Source organism: Aquarana catesbeiana, linkage group LG03 (assembly GCF_042186555.1).
Source record: "Aquarana catesbeiana isolate 2022-GZ linkage group LG03, ASM4218655v1, whole genome shotgun sequence".
NCBI lineage: Eukaryota > Metazoa > Chordata > Amphibia > Anura > Ranidae > Aquarana > Aquarana catesbeiana.
The window spans coordinates 604339991-604357963 of NC_133326.1; the positions used below are offsets into that span (position 1 = coordinate 604339991).

Genomic DNA, 17973 nt, shown 5'->3' on the forward strand with positions numbered 1-17973 from the left:
AGACAGTGTAGGCTTTGATATATGACAGTTGAGTGGCGAGACTTGGGCTTAAGCTGGCCATACACTAGTAGATTTTCGAGTGTTCGAAAGTTTCCTTTTTCCTAACATTTGATTTTGGAGTGAATGAACTTTCCCAAGCACAAATCACATTCACTTTTAAAAATGTGTTTGTTAGAGAAAAATTTACCATCCTGCGCCTTTAAATTTCTTGTCACTGTGGTTGAAAACTAATGTTGATTTGACCCCACCAACCATTAGAATATCAACTGACCATTCTTAAAAACAAAATTCTTAAACAAAATTCTACTAGTGTATGGCCAGATTTAGTACTCAAGGGGATGAGGCTTAATCTTGCTTAAAAGAAGTCAATTCTCTATGCAGTGGCATAACTAGACCCTTCAGGGCCCCAGAGCAAGAAATCAAAAAGGGGCCCTCCCTGACCCCAGCCAGGGCCCTTTTCTCCAAGCCCAGTCGCAAGTGTGACCTTTGTGACCCTGGTAGTTCCGACACTGCTGTCAGTATTTTTTTTTTTGTTATTTTTTTTTTGTATTATTTTTTACCATTTATCTCTTTTACAATTTTTATTTATTATTTTTTACAATTTTTTAGGAGCCCTGTTGGGGGGCTTTGGTGAGATATCAAGGATCTAAACAGACCTCTGATGTTCTACCTTTGAGACAGAGTAAGAAGATTGAGGACACAACCCTCAATCTCCTCCTCTGCAGCCTAAGCTGCATAGAATAAATGGACAGGAATAGCTCTGTACAGAGCTTCCCGATCATTCACAAACTGAAGCAGTTTACAATACCTCAGTTATGAATGGACAGAGTCAGTGATCAGTACAGATAACTGACTATCCATTCAGAAAAGCAAGGGCCCATTAAAAAACCTGTCAGAGCTGCAAGGGGGAGGGGGCCGGGAAAGAGCACGGGGGGGCTGGAGAGCACAAGAGGACAGCCGAAGGAAGCTGGATAGGAGGAGCGGCAGGGGCAGCTGCATTTAGAGAAATCGATCTCTCGATTTTCTTCCTGCGGGAGGGCATTTGGCAGCTGCAGGGGGAAAATAGACAGATCGATTCCTCTATATGCAGCCATCCCAGCCACTCCTCCTATCCAGGCATACAGGGGGGCTGCACAGGCCCCCTGTAGCATGGGGGCAAGGTTGCAATAGACTTACTGCCCCTGTAGGTACGCCCCTGTCTCTATGTACTTCCTGGGCTTTGGATCAAGGGGGACAAAGGAATTGATCTGAAGACATGCAGAGGTACTGTACTTCAGCTCTGTTGTTCTAGGCTAGGTTAGGTTCATTAGAATTCAATATCCAGTATAGTAGTAGTATAGTAGTTAAATTACATTCAACTTGACTTGATCTGTAAGTTAAAGTGGAGTTCCACCCACTTTTACAAGGTGGTCTTAAACTAAAGACCACCCCTCCACCGCTCGTTTTTGGATATCTAAAATTATTTTTTTTTCTTTCTTACTTTTTTTGATGTACTAAGTGTACTTCCGTCCTAGCTCGTCCGTGGCACAGGATGTCATGCCCTCTTCTGCGGCGAGCCATCCTCCTTCACCCCTGCTGCCTTCTGGGACCTGTGTGTGTCCTAGAAGACGAGCTGGCCATTCACAAAGCGCAGCACGACTTGCGCATACGCAGTAGGAAACCGGCTGTGAAGCCTGAAGGCTCCACTGCAAGTTTCCCTTAGTTGGAATAGCGGCGCCTGCACCTGATCCGATGGACGGATCGGCCTCGGGGGGCCGACATTGCGGGCCCCCTGGACAGGTAAGTGTCCTTATTATAAGTCAGCAGCTACAATACTTTTTTGCGGCTGGAACTCCGCTTTAAAGAAATTTTGTTGTTGAACTGTTGTCTCAGTTCTAATAAGAAACAGGAATATACACCAGCATTGCTAGCCACAATACTAAAGTGGCCATAGATCGTTTGAATCTCAGCTGGTTCAGCAGTTTTGAACCATCTATGAGTAGCCTGAATGTACAGCCAGCATGTCAAATTTTTGATTATTGCCACCTGCTATAGCCACTAGCAATAATCACTGTGTTCTCCCCGCATGGACAGCTCCTTGCGCAAAAGGTGTGAATTTCTGTCAAATTACTGGGGCAGAGATGTTAAAATGATATTATACGTGAGTGACAGAGAATGTCGAAGGTCCCCAACCCTTTAATAGCAAATGTGTTTCAAGGCTGAATGATGTATGCAACAGCAGCAACAAGCTTGGCGACCTCTGATTATCTGGGCCAGTTGTGCCACTCGCCCCTGCAGTTTTTCTAGTTATGATTTGATGTTTACTGAACCAGTCACAATGAGCTGCAATCTAAAGTGTGCAATTGAATACAACATGATAGTTTCCTTATGGGCAGAGTTCACATTGTATTATAAATTAGATATCTATTGATCTCTACACATCCATACTCCTCTTGGTAACTCTCTTTTTAACTCGCTAGTACTGATAACTTGCCCTGACCCTCTAAGGTTGATTCATGCAGGTCAAAGACGGTGCAAATTTCTTTGGTTGCAGGAAAAAAATGATCATGATTCCCCCATCAACAAAGTCAGTGTTGACAGGGGAATCCCCCCTGCCGAGCAATTGTCTTCAGTGAATATTGCTAGCGGCTATAGCAGCCGCTTGCGATAGTTGCAAGCAAATCAGGCAGGCTGGTTGTGCCCAAGTTGATTGATCAGTCAATTTGGTACATTCCGCCTGACCATTAATGGTTTGAATCTCGGCTGGTTCCTGCTGAATCTTCTGAGATTTGAACCGTCTATGGCCAGCCTTACAAATACTGGAAAGTGCAAAATCTGTTACAGCTGTCCATGGTAGCCAAACACCTTCTAACTTCAGCTTGTTTAATTAAGCTTTGACAAAAAAACCTGGAAGCTGATTGGTTACTATGCAGAGTTGCACCAGATTTTGCACACTCAATAGCCCTCATTGTGTTGTACACACAACTCCAAACCAAAATTCAGTTTTACCCTTTTATACACACATATGAAACTACTCTGTGAAAATGTTGCAGAAGACAGTTGCCATGTTATAAAAGATTATAGATTATAGGTTATAAATGAGATTTTAAGAGAGTGCCGTCATGTTTAAAAAGTTACGGCACACTACTAGAGACTGTTGTCATGTTTTAGAAGATGGTTAGAGACTGCTACTCTTTTATAATGTTCTTAACCTAAGCCAAAGCCAAGCTTTCTTGCATACTTGGCATGTTAACAAAGTAGCAATCATGTCCCAATCCAGTTCACCGTGGTACAGCAACCTGTTCTGCAAACTGATTAATCTAAAGCCTGGTATGAATATCAGCCAGTTCATCAGAAACCGGCTGAGATTTGGCCTTTGTGTACAAGCAGCCTGTCTGACAGAAGTTGGCCAGGCTGCTGTTGTTGAACGGGCATGTTGGATAAACAGCTGGCGATCAGCATCCGATCAGCGCCCGCGGCCAATGCCTATTTGACCTGCCCAATACCTACTCTACATTGTGAGTATTCCGTGAGTATCCAACTCACACAAGGCTCTATTTTATGGCGTGTAAGTAAGGAGCTCAAAGAAATTGAGTGAATGTCACCTGAGCTGTGAAAACTTCTTGTTCTGTACCCAGAACCCCCTACAAAATGAATCATGTTGGCCATGACATAATATATCAAATAAGATACAGCTAGATAGGACAGTTTCCATAAACGGAACATGTTTTTCTTTCTTACATCTGCAAAAGAGCTGGGCATAGTGTCTTCTTCAGTGCAATTTTTAGTAATCATCAAAGTGCATTAATCCATAGCAAATTATCAGGTAGAGCAGAACAAGATGACCATGAATTCTGCATTTCACACATTGTCTTCGCACTTTTTATTGAAACAACTTGTTTTTCTGCTTAGAGCTTCTTTGTAGGAAAATTTTAGTGGAAACAGCTGTCCACCGTTTCTCTGTAAACAGATGTAAAATGGCAATATTCTTCCCGGTAGCAATTAGGCATGCTGAAAAAACAGAACCCATGTGAGCTCACCCTTAGCAGATTTTAAGCAGCTGTTCAGCTGGTTGTGTGAGAGAGTATGAAAACCTATCAAGTAAATTGTTTTTCAGCTGTTGTCTTAAAAACTGCCTACACCTGGTCTACAGCTGTCAGTGATTCAATCTGGGCAAAATTCATCAATAGGACTAGAACAAAAATAAGCACAAATAGTGAATACAGAGAGTTTTTTTGGTAACAGCCCGGTGCTGCATGTTGACACTATTGTTTGTAGCAAGAGATATACAAATAAACCGCCCCTGAATCACTCTTACTCCACTGCGCCAAACTTGTAATTTATTATCTTGTAATTTATTATCTATAGTGACACTTTTCACTGGGTGTTGGAATTTTTTTTCATGATAAAAATAATTTTTTTTATGATACTATTATTTTTATTTATAAGTAGAGGGTCATAGGCATCATGCTGCTCTGACTCATTATTTTACACAATTTATATTAGCGCCACTATTGCTATCTGTACTGTGAGAGGTATAGTTTTGGGATTCGGATCAATTCATGTTGACACTATTATCTCTATAAGGGCAGTTTAGTAAACTACATTTGGAAATGTGTAATGTCAGAGTCTGTAATGATAGACACAATTTAGATATTAGTACTGCTGTGCACATGTTCTGGCATAATTGCACAGTAATGCAACTGATCACTTTTTTGGACAAAATGAGATGCAAAAATGGTAATGGAAATTAGTTTAGGAGAAAGCACAAAACATGCAATTCAATAGACCTTTTTTACATCAAGATGTGAACATTGCAGCAATTTCTGAGTATTAGGGTTTTGTACGAAATAATCACAATGATGACTGGGTGCCAAGGGGCTGGCTGTAGTTTCTAGATCCTAATTACAAGGACTTTCATAGTAGGTATACCTGGTATTATTTTAAGAAAAGCTTCAGATTTAAAAATATTGAAAATAACTTTTAAAAATTACATTAACATATTAAACAATGTGAGATTTTAGTGGTTGGATTTACACATGCTTCAACCCTTACATTGGTGGCATTTTTTTAGGCAGGCCATAGACGGTGTAAATTTCTTTCCTGCAACCATGGGTCGCAGAAAAGAAATTTGCACATTTTCCCCATCAACAGAGACAGTGCTGACAGGGGAATCCCTCCTGCTGAGCATTTGTCTTCTCTCGATGAGCGGCGGGGGTGGTCAGAGGAAGCCGTCCCCGCCAGGAGAAGACAGTGATTATTGCTAGCGGCTATAGCAGCCACTAGTGATAATTGGAAGTGAATCCGGCAAGCTGGTTGTACCCAAGTTGATTGATCGATCAACAGGATACATTCAGCGTGCCTACACACAAATCTCGGTTCCTGCTGAAACGGCTGAGATTTCAACCGTCTATGGCCAGCCTTACACACACACTGAAAAAGTGTGTGTGCTTTACAAGCCAAATGTCAACTTTCTCCTGGAAGTGATTTGAAGACCCAATCATCACAGGCAACCAGAACACACTGCATCCCTACGCGACCCCCTGCCATGTATCCTGTGCCCTGCTGTCCCACCTGAAGGCCCTGCCTGGGGACGGCTCGGTGGATGGGGTGGAGGAAGCTCACCGAACATCAGTTTGCTGATTTCCCTCTGATGAATAAACCAACGAATGTGTATTATGTCACTTCCTGGTTGACAGCTTTCATTCCCTGAGCTCGCTGGCCAGGGACGCAGCTAGAGGAGCATAAACTGTGCTCCACTAGCTAAAGTGAACCGGTCGCTACAGTATATATAGTTACATAGATAGTTACATAGTAGGTGAGGTTGAAAAAAGACACAAGTCCATCAAGTCCAACCTATGTGTGTGATTATGTGTCAGTATTTCATTACATATCCCTGTATGTTGCGGTCATTCAGGTGATTATCTAATAGTTTCTTGAAGCTATCAATGCTCCCCGCTGAGACCACCGCCTGTGGAAGGGAATTCCACATCCTTGCCGCTCTTACAGTAAAGAACCCTCTACGTAGTTTAAGGTTAAACCTCTTTTCTTCTAATTGTAATGAGTGGCCACGAGTCTTATTAAACTCTCTTCTGCGAAAAAGTTTTATCCCTATTGTAGGGTCACCAGTACAGTATTTGTAAATTGAAATCATATCCCCTCTCAAGCGTCTCTTCTCCAGAGAGAATAAGTTCAGTGCTCGCAACCTTTCCTCATAACTAAGATCCTCCAGACCCTTTATTAGCTTTGTTGCCCTTCTTTGTACTCGCTCCATTTCCAGTACATCCCTTCTGAGGACTGGTGCCCAGAACTGAACAGCATACTCCAGGTGCGGCCGGACCAGAGTCTTGTAGAGGGGGAGAATTATTGTTTTATTTCTGGAGTTGATCCCCCTTTTAATGCATGCCAATATTCTGTTTGCTTTATTAGCAGCAGCTTGGCATTGCATGCCATTGCTGAGCCTATCATCTACTAGGACCCCCAGGTCCTAGTAGATTTACTATCACATATTTACTATCACATAGGACACTAAAAAATTAAAGTGACATTAAATCATTTCTGTCCTCATGTACACACACACATTCATACATAAACGCATGTGCTAAGATTTGGCTATATCGGAAAGCGATGACCTTTAAAATGTTGCCTATGGATAATTTTGGGTACTGAAATTGTTGCCATTTCACAGGCACACATAATTTTAGGCATTTACATGTTGAGTATCTATTTACGCAGCACAACCTTATCATTTATATTTTGCCAAAAATGGGTACTGTATTGCGCTTGTGTGCACTAAAATAAATTTTAAACTATTTTTTCCCTGAAATTTGCATTTGATAAACTGGTGCACTAATACATTGTGACATAACAAATTGGAACTACCATAATTTTATTCTCCATGTTCTCTGATTTTAGAAAACATATAAGGTTTTAGGTAATCTTCAGGCCTAAATGTGCATTTAGGCCTGAAGATGTAAGAAAAACCCCCACAAAAACAGCCCTGGCAGCAAAAGGGTTAAAGCAAACGTATGCTAATAGAAGTATGGCAGCTGCCACTGCTGATCTCTCTTTTTGAATATGCTGTTTGCCTGGCTGTCATATAATACAATGACTTCACTGCTTTCTGAAACACTGATCTGAATCCAGTATGTACTGTACGTAAGTATTTGTGATTTCTTTCTGACTTTGCTGGATGCATGTATTTTCCTGGTCAGTGATTCAGAAAGTAGTGAAGTCATTACAGTGCCTTTAAAAAGCATTCCTACCCCTTGTTACAAACAAAAATGTAAATGTATTTTATTGGGATTTTATGTGATAGACCAACACAAAATGGCACATAATTGTGAAGTTGGAGGAAAATGATAAATGATTCTCAAAATTTGTGGAGCTGCAATTACAGCTGTAAGTCTTTTTGGGTATGTCTATACCAGCTTTGCACATCTAGAAAGAGAAATGTTTGCTCATTCCTCTTTGCAAAATAGCTCAAGCTCTGTCAGATTGGATGGAGAGCATCTGAACAGCAATTTTCAAGCCTTGCCACAGATTCTCAATTGGATTTAGGTCTGGACTTTGACCAGGCCATTCTAACACATGAATATGCTTTGATCTAATCCATTCCATTGTAGCTCTGGCTGTATGTTTAGGGTCATTGTCCTGCTGGAAGGTGAACCTCTGCCCCATTTTCAAGTCTTTTGCAGACTCTAACAGGTTTTCTTCTAAGATAGCCCTGTATTTGGCTCCATCCATCTACCCATCAACTCTGACTAGCTTCCCTGTCCCTACTGAAGAGTTAATTCTATGCTAAAAAGTTCAGTGTTGGGCTCATCTGACCAGAGCACCTTCTTCCACATGTTTGCTGTGTCCCATACATGGCTTCTCACAAACTGCAAATGGGATTTCTTATGGCTTTCTTTCAACAATGGCTTTCTTCTTGCCACTCTTCCATAAAGGCCAGATTTGTGGAGTGCACAACTAATAGTTGTCCTGTGGACAGATTCTCCCACCTGAGCTGTGGCTCTCTGCAGCTCCTCCAGAGTTACCATAGGCCTATTGGCTGCTTCTCTGATTAATGCTCTATTTGCCCGGCCTGTCAATTTAGGTGGAGGGCCATGTCTAGGTTTGCAGTTGTGCCATGCTCTTTCCATTTTCAGGTGATGGATTGAACAGTGCTCCATGAGATGTTCAAAGCTTGGGATATTTTTTTATAACCTAACTCTGCTTTAAACTTCTCCATAACTTTATCCCTGACCTGTCTGGTGTGTTCCTTGGCCTTCATGATGCTGTTTGTTCACTAAGGTTCCTAACAAACCTCTGAGGGTTTCACAGAACAGCTGTATTTATACTGAGATTAAATTACACGCAGATGAACTCTTTTTACTAATTAGGTGACGTCTGAAGATAATTGGCTCCACTAGATTTTAGTTAGGGGTATCAGAGTAAAGGGGGCTGAATACAAATGCACGCCACACTTTTCAGATATTTATTTGTAAAAAAAAATGAAAAACATTTATCATTTTCTTCTTCTTTACAATTATGTGCCACTCTGTGTTGGTCTATCACATAAATTACCAATAAAATACATTTACGTTTTTGGTTGTAACATGACAAAATGTGCAAGGGGTATGAATACTTTTTCAAGGCACTGTAAATCAGCAGATTGCAAGGCAAGAAGCGTTTTGAGATGATGCCCTCTTATTTCAGCACAGGTTACCTTTGAGGCAGACTTACAACATAAACATATTGACATGGCAGACCAGAATGTGGAAACCTGGCATACTGTTAATGAAACGCTATGTGTTGCCAATCTCTAGCTTAAATAGAAAAAGAAACTTCAGTATGTAAATCGTGAAAAGTTATGTAAAGGCATTTGCAAGGTTTTGTAGTAGCTGGATAGAAAAGGACTAACTTCAGCATGGCAGAAGGTTAGATATACTTAATTCTAACCCTTATGGCATTCCAAAAATAGGGTCATTTCAGAAATGTCACTGTAAGGTCATTGTGAAAAGGTCAGAGTAATTGAACCAGCCAGCTGAGAGGGGGGTGTACAGGGTCTGACTGAGCAGGACACCTAAAACTGGCTTGGTAGAGGTGCTCACAGCCCAACAATGTGTACTATTTATATGTGTCCTTCAAGGCAAAAAGCGCCTTTATATTTTAGTTACAAGTGCTTTGCACATACATTGGGAGTCCAAGTCATTTATGCATTTTTTTTTTTCTCTGATGATAAAAGTGGATCTTGCTGGTTTCTTTGAATGGCCATGGTGTGTTTGTTTGCATTACCATATAAGTTTTCCACATTCAAGGGAAACTGTAGTGTACTTTTAGTAGGTGTATATTGTTGTACTGTTTATTAACATATGTTTATTCATTCATGTGTTTTAGTGGTTAATATTCAGTATTACTCTACTCTTAATCTGTACATCAAGCAATATGGTCGGCTTCTGTGCACAATGCTATGATAAATTAGTTGCCTAGTCACAGAAGGTTATGTTTACTAAAAGATTTGCCCCCTTTCATTTAGCTTAAATGTGGTCATTTGAATCCTCCAATCATTGCAAGAAAAAAAAATCCTGTTTTTTTTTTTTTGCACATGATTGGATATTCAAGTTGAACACAACTTCTCCTTATTCACTAAGATAATTGAATAGCTTCTTCCCTTAGGCCTGGTTCACACCTAGGTAGTTTGCTTTTGATCCGTTTCTGCTGTGCCTTTTGATGTGCATTTTTGCAATTTTTTTAAAGTGTATTGTGTTTTTATGTTTTTTTTGGCCAATTTGTTGTTGGGCAGATTAAAAAACGTAAAATGTTTCAAAAATGCACTATATGCTTTTCTGCAGTATCTCCATTGAAGTCTAATGAACCAAAAACGTCTCTGACCCTTTCCAAAAATGCAGCGGCTGAAAAAAGCATTGACTTGAACGTGTCCCATAGGAAACCATGTTAAATGGACTGTAGTGCATTTCTGCAAAAAGCACCAAAAAACACCGAGCCTTAGTAAATCGGGAGTCTATTTCTTCATTTTCTCCAAGCAGAGAAAAATGTAATCACAATAATGCCCCGTACACACGGTCGGATTTTCCGATGGAAAATGTCCGATCGGAGCGTGTTGTCGGAAATTCCAACCGTGTGTGGGCTCCATCGGACATTTTCCATCGGATTTTCCGACACACAAAGTTGGAGAGCAGGAGATAAAATTTTCCGACAACAAAATCCGTTGTCGGAAATTCCGATCGTGTGTACACAAATCCGACAGACAAAGTGCCACGCATGCTCAGAATAAATAAAGAGATGAAAGCTATTGGCCACTGCCCCGTTTATAGTCCCGACGTACGTGTTTTACGTCACCGCGTTCAGAACGATCGGATTTTCCGACAACTTCGTGTGTATGCAAGACAAGTTTGAGCCAACATCCGTCGGAAAAAATCCTAGGATTTTGTTGTCGGAATGTCCGAACAAAGTCCGACCGTGTGTACGGGGCATAACTGTGCAGCATTACTAAGCAGGCAGCATTGTACGCATAAATGGCTGTCCTGTTCACATCTATAATTTTGATATATTCAGAAACAAGTTTTTATTTTTCTACACATTGATGCAATTATTTGCACATTCATGTATAGATTAAGACCTTTCAAAATACATTATAGGCTCTTTATAGCAGAGTGCATCCCAGTTTGCACTTCGCTTTATTAAACTACATTGACCCAATCCTGTTGTCTGTTCAACACACATATCTCTCCACTGCATTGTCACCCAGCCACAGGTCTATAATATTCTATAATTATATATAAGTAAACAGCATATTATTATTTCCAAATGTCCTCGTAATGTCAGTAGGATGATTTGATGGAAGAGTGGAAGAGTGCTGAAAGACAATGCTATGTACAATATAATTCTTTCCAACTGGATTTACTCTATATGTTCACTTTTCGTGAAATAATAATTCTAGTCCGTGTAATAAATATGGTTAGGGTTGAAAGTTAGGCATGTGTCCAGTAATACAGCACTGAAATATTCTTTAACAGATGGTTTTTAACACTCAGGCCTAATTCACAGATAACTAAAAAAAGACAAAATATTACATATACTTCTCACCTTCCAGGTGCTTGACGATGCCTCTCAAGCTGTTACCATGAGCTGCAATTAGCACTCGTTTTCCAGCACGGATCTGTGGGGCGATCACGTCATTCCAGTAGGGAAGGGCTCGCGCAATTGTGTCCTTCAGACTCTCACATGATGGCAATTCAGATGCACTGAGGTCAGCATAGCGCCTGTCCTAAGGGGAACAAAAAAAGGAAAAATTGGTATTTCTTTGCATAAACAGTTAAATCCAAATGTAATTATGGGGAATGAACAACTGGTAAGATTGTTTTATCAAAAAGATTGACATATAACAATCTTTTTTGAATCTTTCAGGTTCTCTTTTAATTTTTGAATGCAGCTTAGCAAACTAAGGAAAAAATATTTTTTTGCAGATAATTTAATGAATGGAATTAGTGCTCTTTCCTTGTGTAATAGTTTAAAGGCACTAAATTTAGTACTTTAGAACTACCAGTATATTTGTTGTACTCAATATATTTCTCTGATCATGAGGATACTCAGTTGATTATGCAAGCTTCCTATGATTTTAATGGTTTGAGACTTCACTGGAACATTACCCAGAAGTAATTTCGCCTAAGGGCAAATTTATAGGGTTAAATAAAATAAAATTGTTATAGAAGTTTAACCGCTTGCCGACCAGCTGCCGTCATTATACTGCGGCAGGTTGGCTCCCATGCGCGATTCGCCGTAGGTATACATCGGCCGCTTCAAGAGCGATAGGGGGCGTGTGCGCGACTTTGGAGCTGATGTGCGTGGCCGGCGGCTGCGATGTCCGCCAGCCACCCGCGATCACTCTTCAGAGAGCCAGAATGGGAATCTGTCAATGTAAACAGACAGATCCCCGTTCTGACTGGGAAGTAGAGAGAGACCTGCTGTTCCTAGTGATCAGGAACAGTGATCGCTCTCCTCCTCTAGTCAGTACATTATCCCCACAGTTAGAAACACCTCCCTAGGGAACACTTAACCCCTTGATCACCCCCTACTGTTAACTACCTTCCCTGCCAGTGACATTTGTACAGTAATCAGTGGCTATTTTTAGCTCTGATCGCTGTATAAATGTCAATGGTCCCAAAAATGCTTATTGCGATTTTCAAAAATATGTAGAACAATACATATTTTCCTAAACTGATGAAGAAATTTGTTTTTTAATTTTTGGGGGGGATATTTATTTAACAAAAAGTAAAAAATATTGTTTTTTTTTCAAAATTGTCAACCATATGAATAAATAAAAACCAAGAAATAGCATCAACATGACATAAACATGGCTCAAAAAAGTGCACAAATATATAAAGTTCAAATATATACTGTAAAGTGCAAAGGAATTCTAAATATATATAACAAAGTCCCGAACAATGGAAAAAAAATATACGGTATATAACAAAATGTGCAGAAAGTATGTAACTCAATCACAAAAATAAAATCAATCAAAAAATGAATACATTTGTATGTAACATAGTCCCACAAAATAAAGTGCAAAAAAGAATAAAAAAGACATATATAAAAAAAGTCCCAATGATTAAGCAATGAAATCCAGTGATGAAAAGTGTTCACAGTGTTCATGAGAAAGGTAACACTCAGGTAGCTTGCTCAAAAGTAGGATGATAAGTTTCAGCTCTGTGTATCACCTGAGGCCAGTCACTTCACTGGGTATATGTGAGTGTTTACAACTGATTTAAGTCATTTAAGCCTCATGCTTGTGATTGGCTTAAAAAACTATGGCACATAACCCTCTTTGTAGTAGGAAGCACAGATAGTAAGCAAGGAACCCTAAGGTCAACTGATACTGTAGTGTAAAAGTATGTGGTTCCATTTAGGCTTGTTAACCTGTCCTTGCACCAATAAAGTGGAAGTAAACCCTCCTATTGTTTTCAGCCAGGTAAGCTGCCATCTTGGCCTCTGTTTGATCTTCAACTGCCATGATGCTGCACATGATCAGTCAGACACCAGCCAATGGATGGTTTGACAGTTTGGTTGAGAGTACAACCAATGTGTCAGTTACATTCCCGGCACGTGTCGGGAATATAACTGTTGTTTGAAACTGTTAAATTGATGGGTTTACTTCCACTTTAAAGTGGAGTTCCACCCACTTTTACAACTCTTCAGCATCCCTCACTAAACTGTGCACTGTAAACGAATTGGAAATTTAAAAAAAAAAAATTATCAGCACCTACTGTATATCTTCTGTATTCATTTATCACTTCGTCCTCCCTGACCGTGGCCCATCACATCATTTCCTGTTTGCAATGCCTTCTGGGAAGGGGCGGCAACTTCTTCTGACACTGCCGTTGCTATGGAAACCTAACCTGAAACCTATTACACTGCTTGTGCTGCACTGAGCATGTGCGAGATCTGCAAGGATGAGATCCAGGAAGAAATACAGTCTGGCTTCAGATGCCCACACTTAAGATGGCCACGGCCTGCTGTAAGTTTATAAAATAACAAACTATTGCTATAAACTAACAAAACAGACCTTAGTTTACAGACTAACTTTACTAGAATACATTAAGCTTGTGTATTATAGGGGTATTTTTAATTAAAAAGTATAATTTCGGCCGGAACAACACTTTAACATAATTGTTGTCCCGCATGTGATACAGATGTCCAATTCCAATATCTGTCAAATTTGGTAACTGCCATGTTGCAGATCAAGTTAGGGTACAGAGTAGTCTGTGCATGGCCCAATTCTGCCATCCAGAGACCCTGAAGGACAGTGAAATGCAGGCTAATGCTTGCCATTGCCATTTGCCATCGCAGTCATGTGAACTTCTTGGCACCTGTAACTGTGAAATAGTATTAGGCCCAATTGACTTTTTTCCTTTTAGATGATTTTGTGCCAGTTAATAAAATGGAATATTGATTAGTGTATCCACTGCTCAATGGTATTTCAGAAAAAAATCAGCTGAAATGTGCCTTTCTCAAAGCAGCATAGCAGAAGTCACAAGATGTAAATAGCATTTAATATCTATATCCAAATGAGCCTCCTGGTGTAACTTTGTGGTGCAGAGAAATTAACTTGAATGCTGTATATACTTGGTAATGGCCTTTTTATTTATGACTCAGATTCCATTATGAGGAGATGCATATTTTAATTGGCTTTGCATTTATGTGCTAAACGTAATAATTTTGCTGCAGTCAATGGTTCGTTTGTGCTTTTAACAGCCTCTTCATGCTCACAGAAGCCCTTATCACTCCCAAAGGATAAATGAGGGGGCTGTTGCCTAATGGGAAAACATCCAAATGCTTAATAACAGCCTAAGCAGTTGTGATGTAGACTAATTGCTTCTTTAAAGTCAGAAAATATTTGATTAGTTTCTACAGAACTTTTGATTGATGTATTTTGAGTGAATGTTTTACCCTGTAATTTGTCTTTGAAACATAGTCTTCCTATACTACTGTCTTTATCTCTTGAGTGACGTCTTTGTAATCATAATACATTTAGCACCCTGATAGTAGGCAGGATTGCTAACAAATTTAGCTTGCTAGGTGGTAACTAGCTTAAAGGCCCTCTACCTGTATAGCTGTCTGCCTATTATTTTTTCTAGGAGTCTGCCAATTGCTATTGCATCTGCCTAAAAGTGTCCTGGCCCTAAACCCTCTCTCCCTCAGTTCTTATTAAGAGACAATTAAATCTCTTTTGTTCGCATTCAAAAAGTAACTGGCGCCCATGTTTTCAACTTGCATTACAACCACCATGCCTAGTAACCCATACTATGAAGAAGGATGTCAGCTCTCCCTAACTCTGGAGGTCACCATTAAGCCTTTGGAGGTCAGGGATGCCACTACATACTTAATTGTAATCCGCTAGATGGTTCCACAAATAACAAGCGCAATTAATGCTTGCAGTGCTTGTAATATTGAAGTGTATGAGCACCTTAAATGGTCAGTCTACTTAAACCTGATATTTGAGTTTTGTAAAGATGTTGCACGTTAAAGTTGAAGTTTAATCTCCTTATACTTTGCTTTCCCTGGTTCCCTCCTCCATCATCATCAACAAACTAATGAAATTATGGAATAAAACCTTTCCTTTTTATTACCTACAGTTGTGCTGAAAAGTTCGCATACCCTGGCAGAACTTGTGAAATTCATTAACATTCAAAATATGACTGATCACGCCAAAAAACTGTCTTTTAGTTAAGGATAGCAATAACATGAAGCCATTTATTATCACATTGTTTTTTTTTATACTTTTTAAATCATAATAATAACAAAAATCACCCAAATGACCCTGATAAAAAGTTTACATACCCTGGAATGTTTGGCCTTGGTACAGACACAGAAGGTCGCACACACAGGTGAAAATGGCAATTAAAGGTTAATTTCTCACATTTGTGGCTTTTTAAATCACAATTATTGTCTGTGTATAAACAGTCAATGAGTTTGTTAGCGCTCACTTGGATGCCCTAAGCAGGCTAGACACTGAGCCATGGGGAAGTAGAAAAGAACAGTCAAAAGACCTGTGTAACAAAGTAATGGAACTTTATAAAGATGGAAAAGGATATAAAAAAATATCCAAAGCTTTGAATATGCCAGTCAGTACTGTTCAATCAGTTAATAAGAAGTGGAAAATTTGGGGATCTCTTGATACCAAGCCAAGGTCAGGTAGATAAAAGATACCCAAAGCCTTGAATATGCCAGTAAGTACTGTTTAATTCCTTATGATACCTTTTGATACCAATCCAAGGTCAGGTAGACCAAGAAAGATTGTAGCTACAACTGGTGAAAGAATTGCCCAGGATACAAAGAACAACCCACAGGTAACCTCGGAGAAATACAGGTTGCTCTCCAAAAAGACGGTGTGGTTGTTTTTAAGGAGCACAATTTAACAAAACTTGAACAAAAAAGAGCTGCATGGTTGAGCTGCCAGAAGGAAGCCTTTACTGTGCCAATGCCACAAAAAAGCCCAATGAGGCATGTCAAGGTGTTGTCGGCATATTGTAACCAGGCTTTTTTGTGGAACTTGTGCAGTAAAGGCTTTTTTCTGGCAACTTGACCATGAAGCTCTTTTTTGTTCAAGTATCATCGTATTGTGCTCCTTAAAAACAACCACACCATCTTTTTCCAGAGCAGCCTGTATTTCTCCTGAGGTTACCTGTGGGTTTTTCTTTGTTTCCCGAACAATTGCTGTGGCTGAAATCTTTCTAGATCTACCTGACCTTGGCTTGGTATCAAGAGATCCCCAAATTTTCCACTTCTTATTAAATGATTGAACAGTACTGACTGGCATATTCAAAGCTTTGGATATTTTTTTATATCCTTTTCCATCTTTGTAAAGTTTCATTAACTTTTTACACAGGTCTTTTGACTGTTCTTTTCTGTTCTTTTCTCCCATGGCTTAGTATCTAGCCTGCTTAGTGCATCCATGTGAGAGCTAACAAACAAATTGACCATTTATACACAGACACTAATTGTGATTTAAAAAGCCACAAATGTGGTTAATAAACCTTTAATAGCCATTTTAACCTGTGTCTGTACCAAGGCCAAACATTCCAGGGTATGTAAACTTTTCATCAGGGCCATTTGGGTGATTTCTGTTATCATTATGATTTTAAAAGGAGCCAAAAACGTGTGATAATAAATGTGATAATAAATGGCTTCATGTGATCACTACGCTTGAATAAAAGACAGTTTTATTGGCATGATTAGTCATATTTTTAATATAAATGCCAACATTTCACAATTTATGCCAGGGTTTGCAAACTTTTGAGCACAACTGTACATTTTTTTGACCCACTGATGTCATCACTGGGTTTATGTGCTTCTCTATGCAATGCGGGCTGATAATGGCTTGTGGGAAGGACTGTACATAGCTTCATTAAAACATCACAGTGCCCTGCATCAGTACTCCCATCAAAAGCCCTCAGGCATGATACAAGCAGTGAGCTGACTCTTGGGTGGAGCTATGTAAATATCAAAATGCTTTAATAGGATGGTGTCAGCCAGGAAGAGTAGGCTTTCCTGGATAGGTTTCCTTTTGCATGCAGACTGCCCTAGGTAACTCTTACTTGTGATGCTGAACCTCCATGATTGAAAGACCTGAAATCCAGCAAATGAAAAATGGATTGGCTAGGGACTGTCGGGCTGTGGAATAAAAAGGGCTAGCTGATGCTGGATGTCTGGCAGCCAAGAAATGAGGTCTTGCTGTCTGAATAACTGCAGCTTCTAATGCACACCCTGAGAAGTTCAGTGTGCAGTGAAACCAGAATAAACAATTCAGTACAGGAGAGGAGTCTTTAAAGATAAGGCTGGAGCTCATGTTCTTTCTTTTTTTTAAATCAGAAAATAGGTTTTATTAAAGAAAATATTCAATTCCAGAGTGGGCAGTTTACAATAATAACTTCACAAGTAAGCAGTGCAAAGATCCACCAACAATACAGCAGCATATCACACATTAGTACATGTGTAACATTGTTCTTGCAAAGTACTATGCTGCTGTAGAGATATAACAATCACATGTTGATGAAAGTGATTGTAAACCCTTTTTTTTATTTTGTTAATAACAATCTGTTATACTTAGTGAGGGAAAAAGTATTTGATCCCCTGCTGATTTTGTACATTTGCCCACTGACAAAGAAATGATCATTCTATAATTTTAATGGTATGTGTATTTTAACAGTGAGAGACAGAATAACAACAAAAATATCCAGAAAAAAACTAATTTAAAAAAAAGTTATAAATTGATTTGCATTTTAATGAGTGAAATAAGTATTTGACCCCTTTGCAAAGCAAGACTTAGTACTTGGTGGCAAAAACCTTGTTGGCAATCACAGAGGTCAGATGTTTGTTGTAGTTGGCCACCAGGTTTGCACACATATTTAGGAGGGATTTTGTCCAACTCCTCTTTGCAGATCCTCTCCAAGTCATTATCAAAGTTCAAGGCTGATGTTTGCTAACTCTAAC

At 39.6% G+C, this 17973-nt stretch overlaps 1 protein-coding gene and 1 long non-coding RNA gene across 3 annotated transcripts in view; one reads left to right on the top strand and one right to left on the bottom strand.

Moving 5' to 3' along the window:
• The window catches only part of LOC141133055 (uncharacterized), a 161119-nt gene that overhangs the window by 78802 nt on the left and 64344 nt on the right, over window positions 1-17973 (top strand). The gene's annotated exons all lie outside the window — the stretch shown is intronic.
• The window catches only part of PGAM2 (phosphoglycerate mutase 2), a 40153-nt gene that overhangs the window by 15285 nt on the left and 6895 nt on the right, over window positions 1-17973 (bottom strand). Inside the window, exon 2 of the mRNA XM_073622165.1 lies at window positions 11071-11251. Within this exon, the coding sequence (XP_073478266.1) occupies window positions 11071-11251 (181 nt within the window). The remainder of the gene's footprint in view (window positions 1-11070; window positions 11252-17973) is intronic.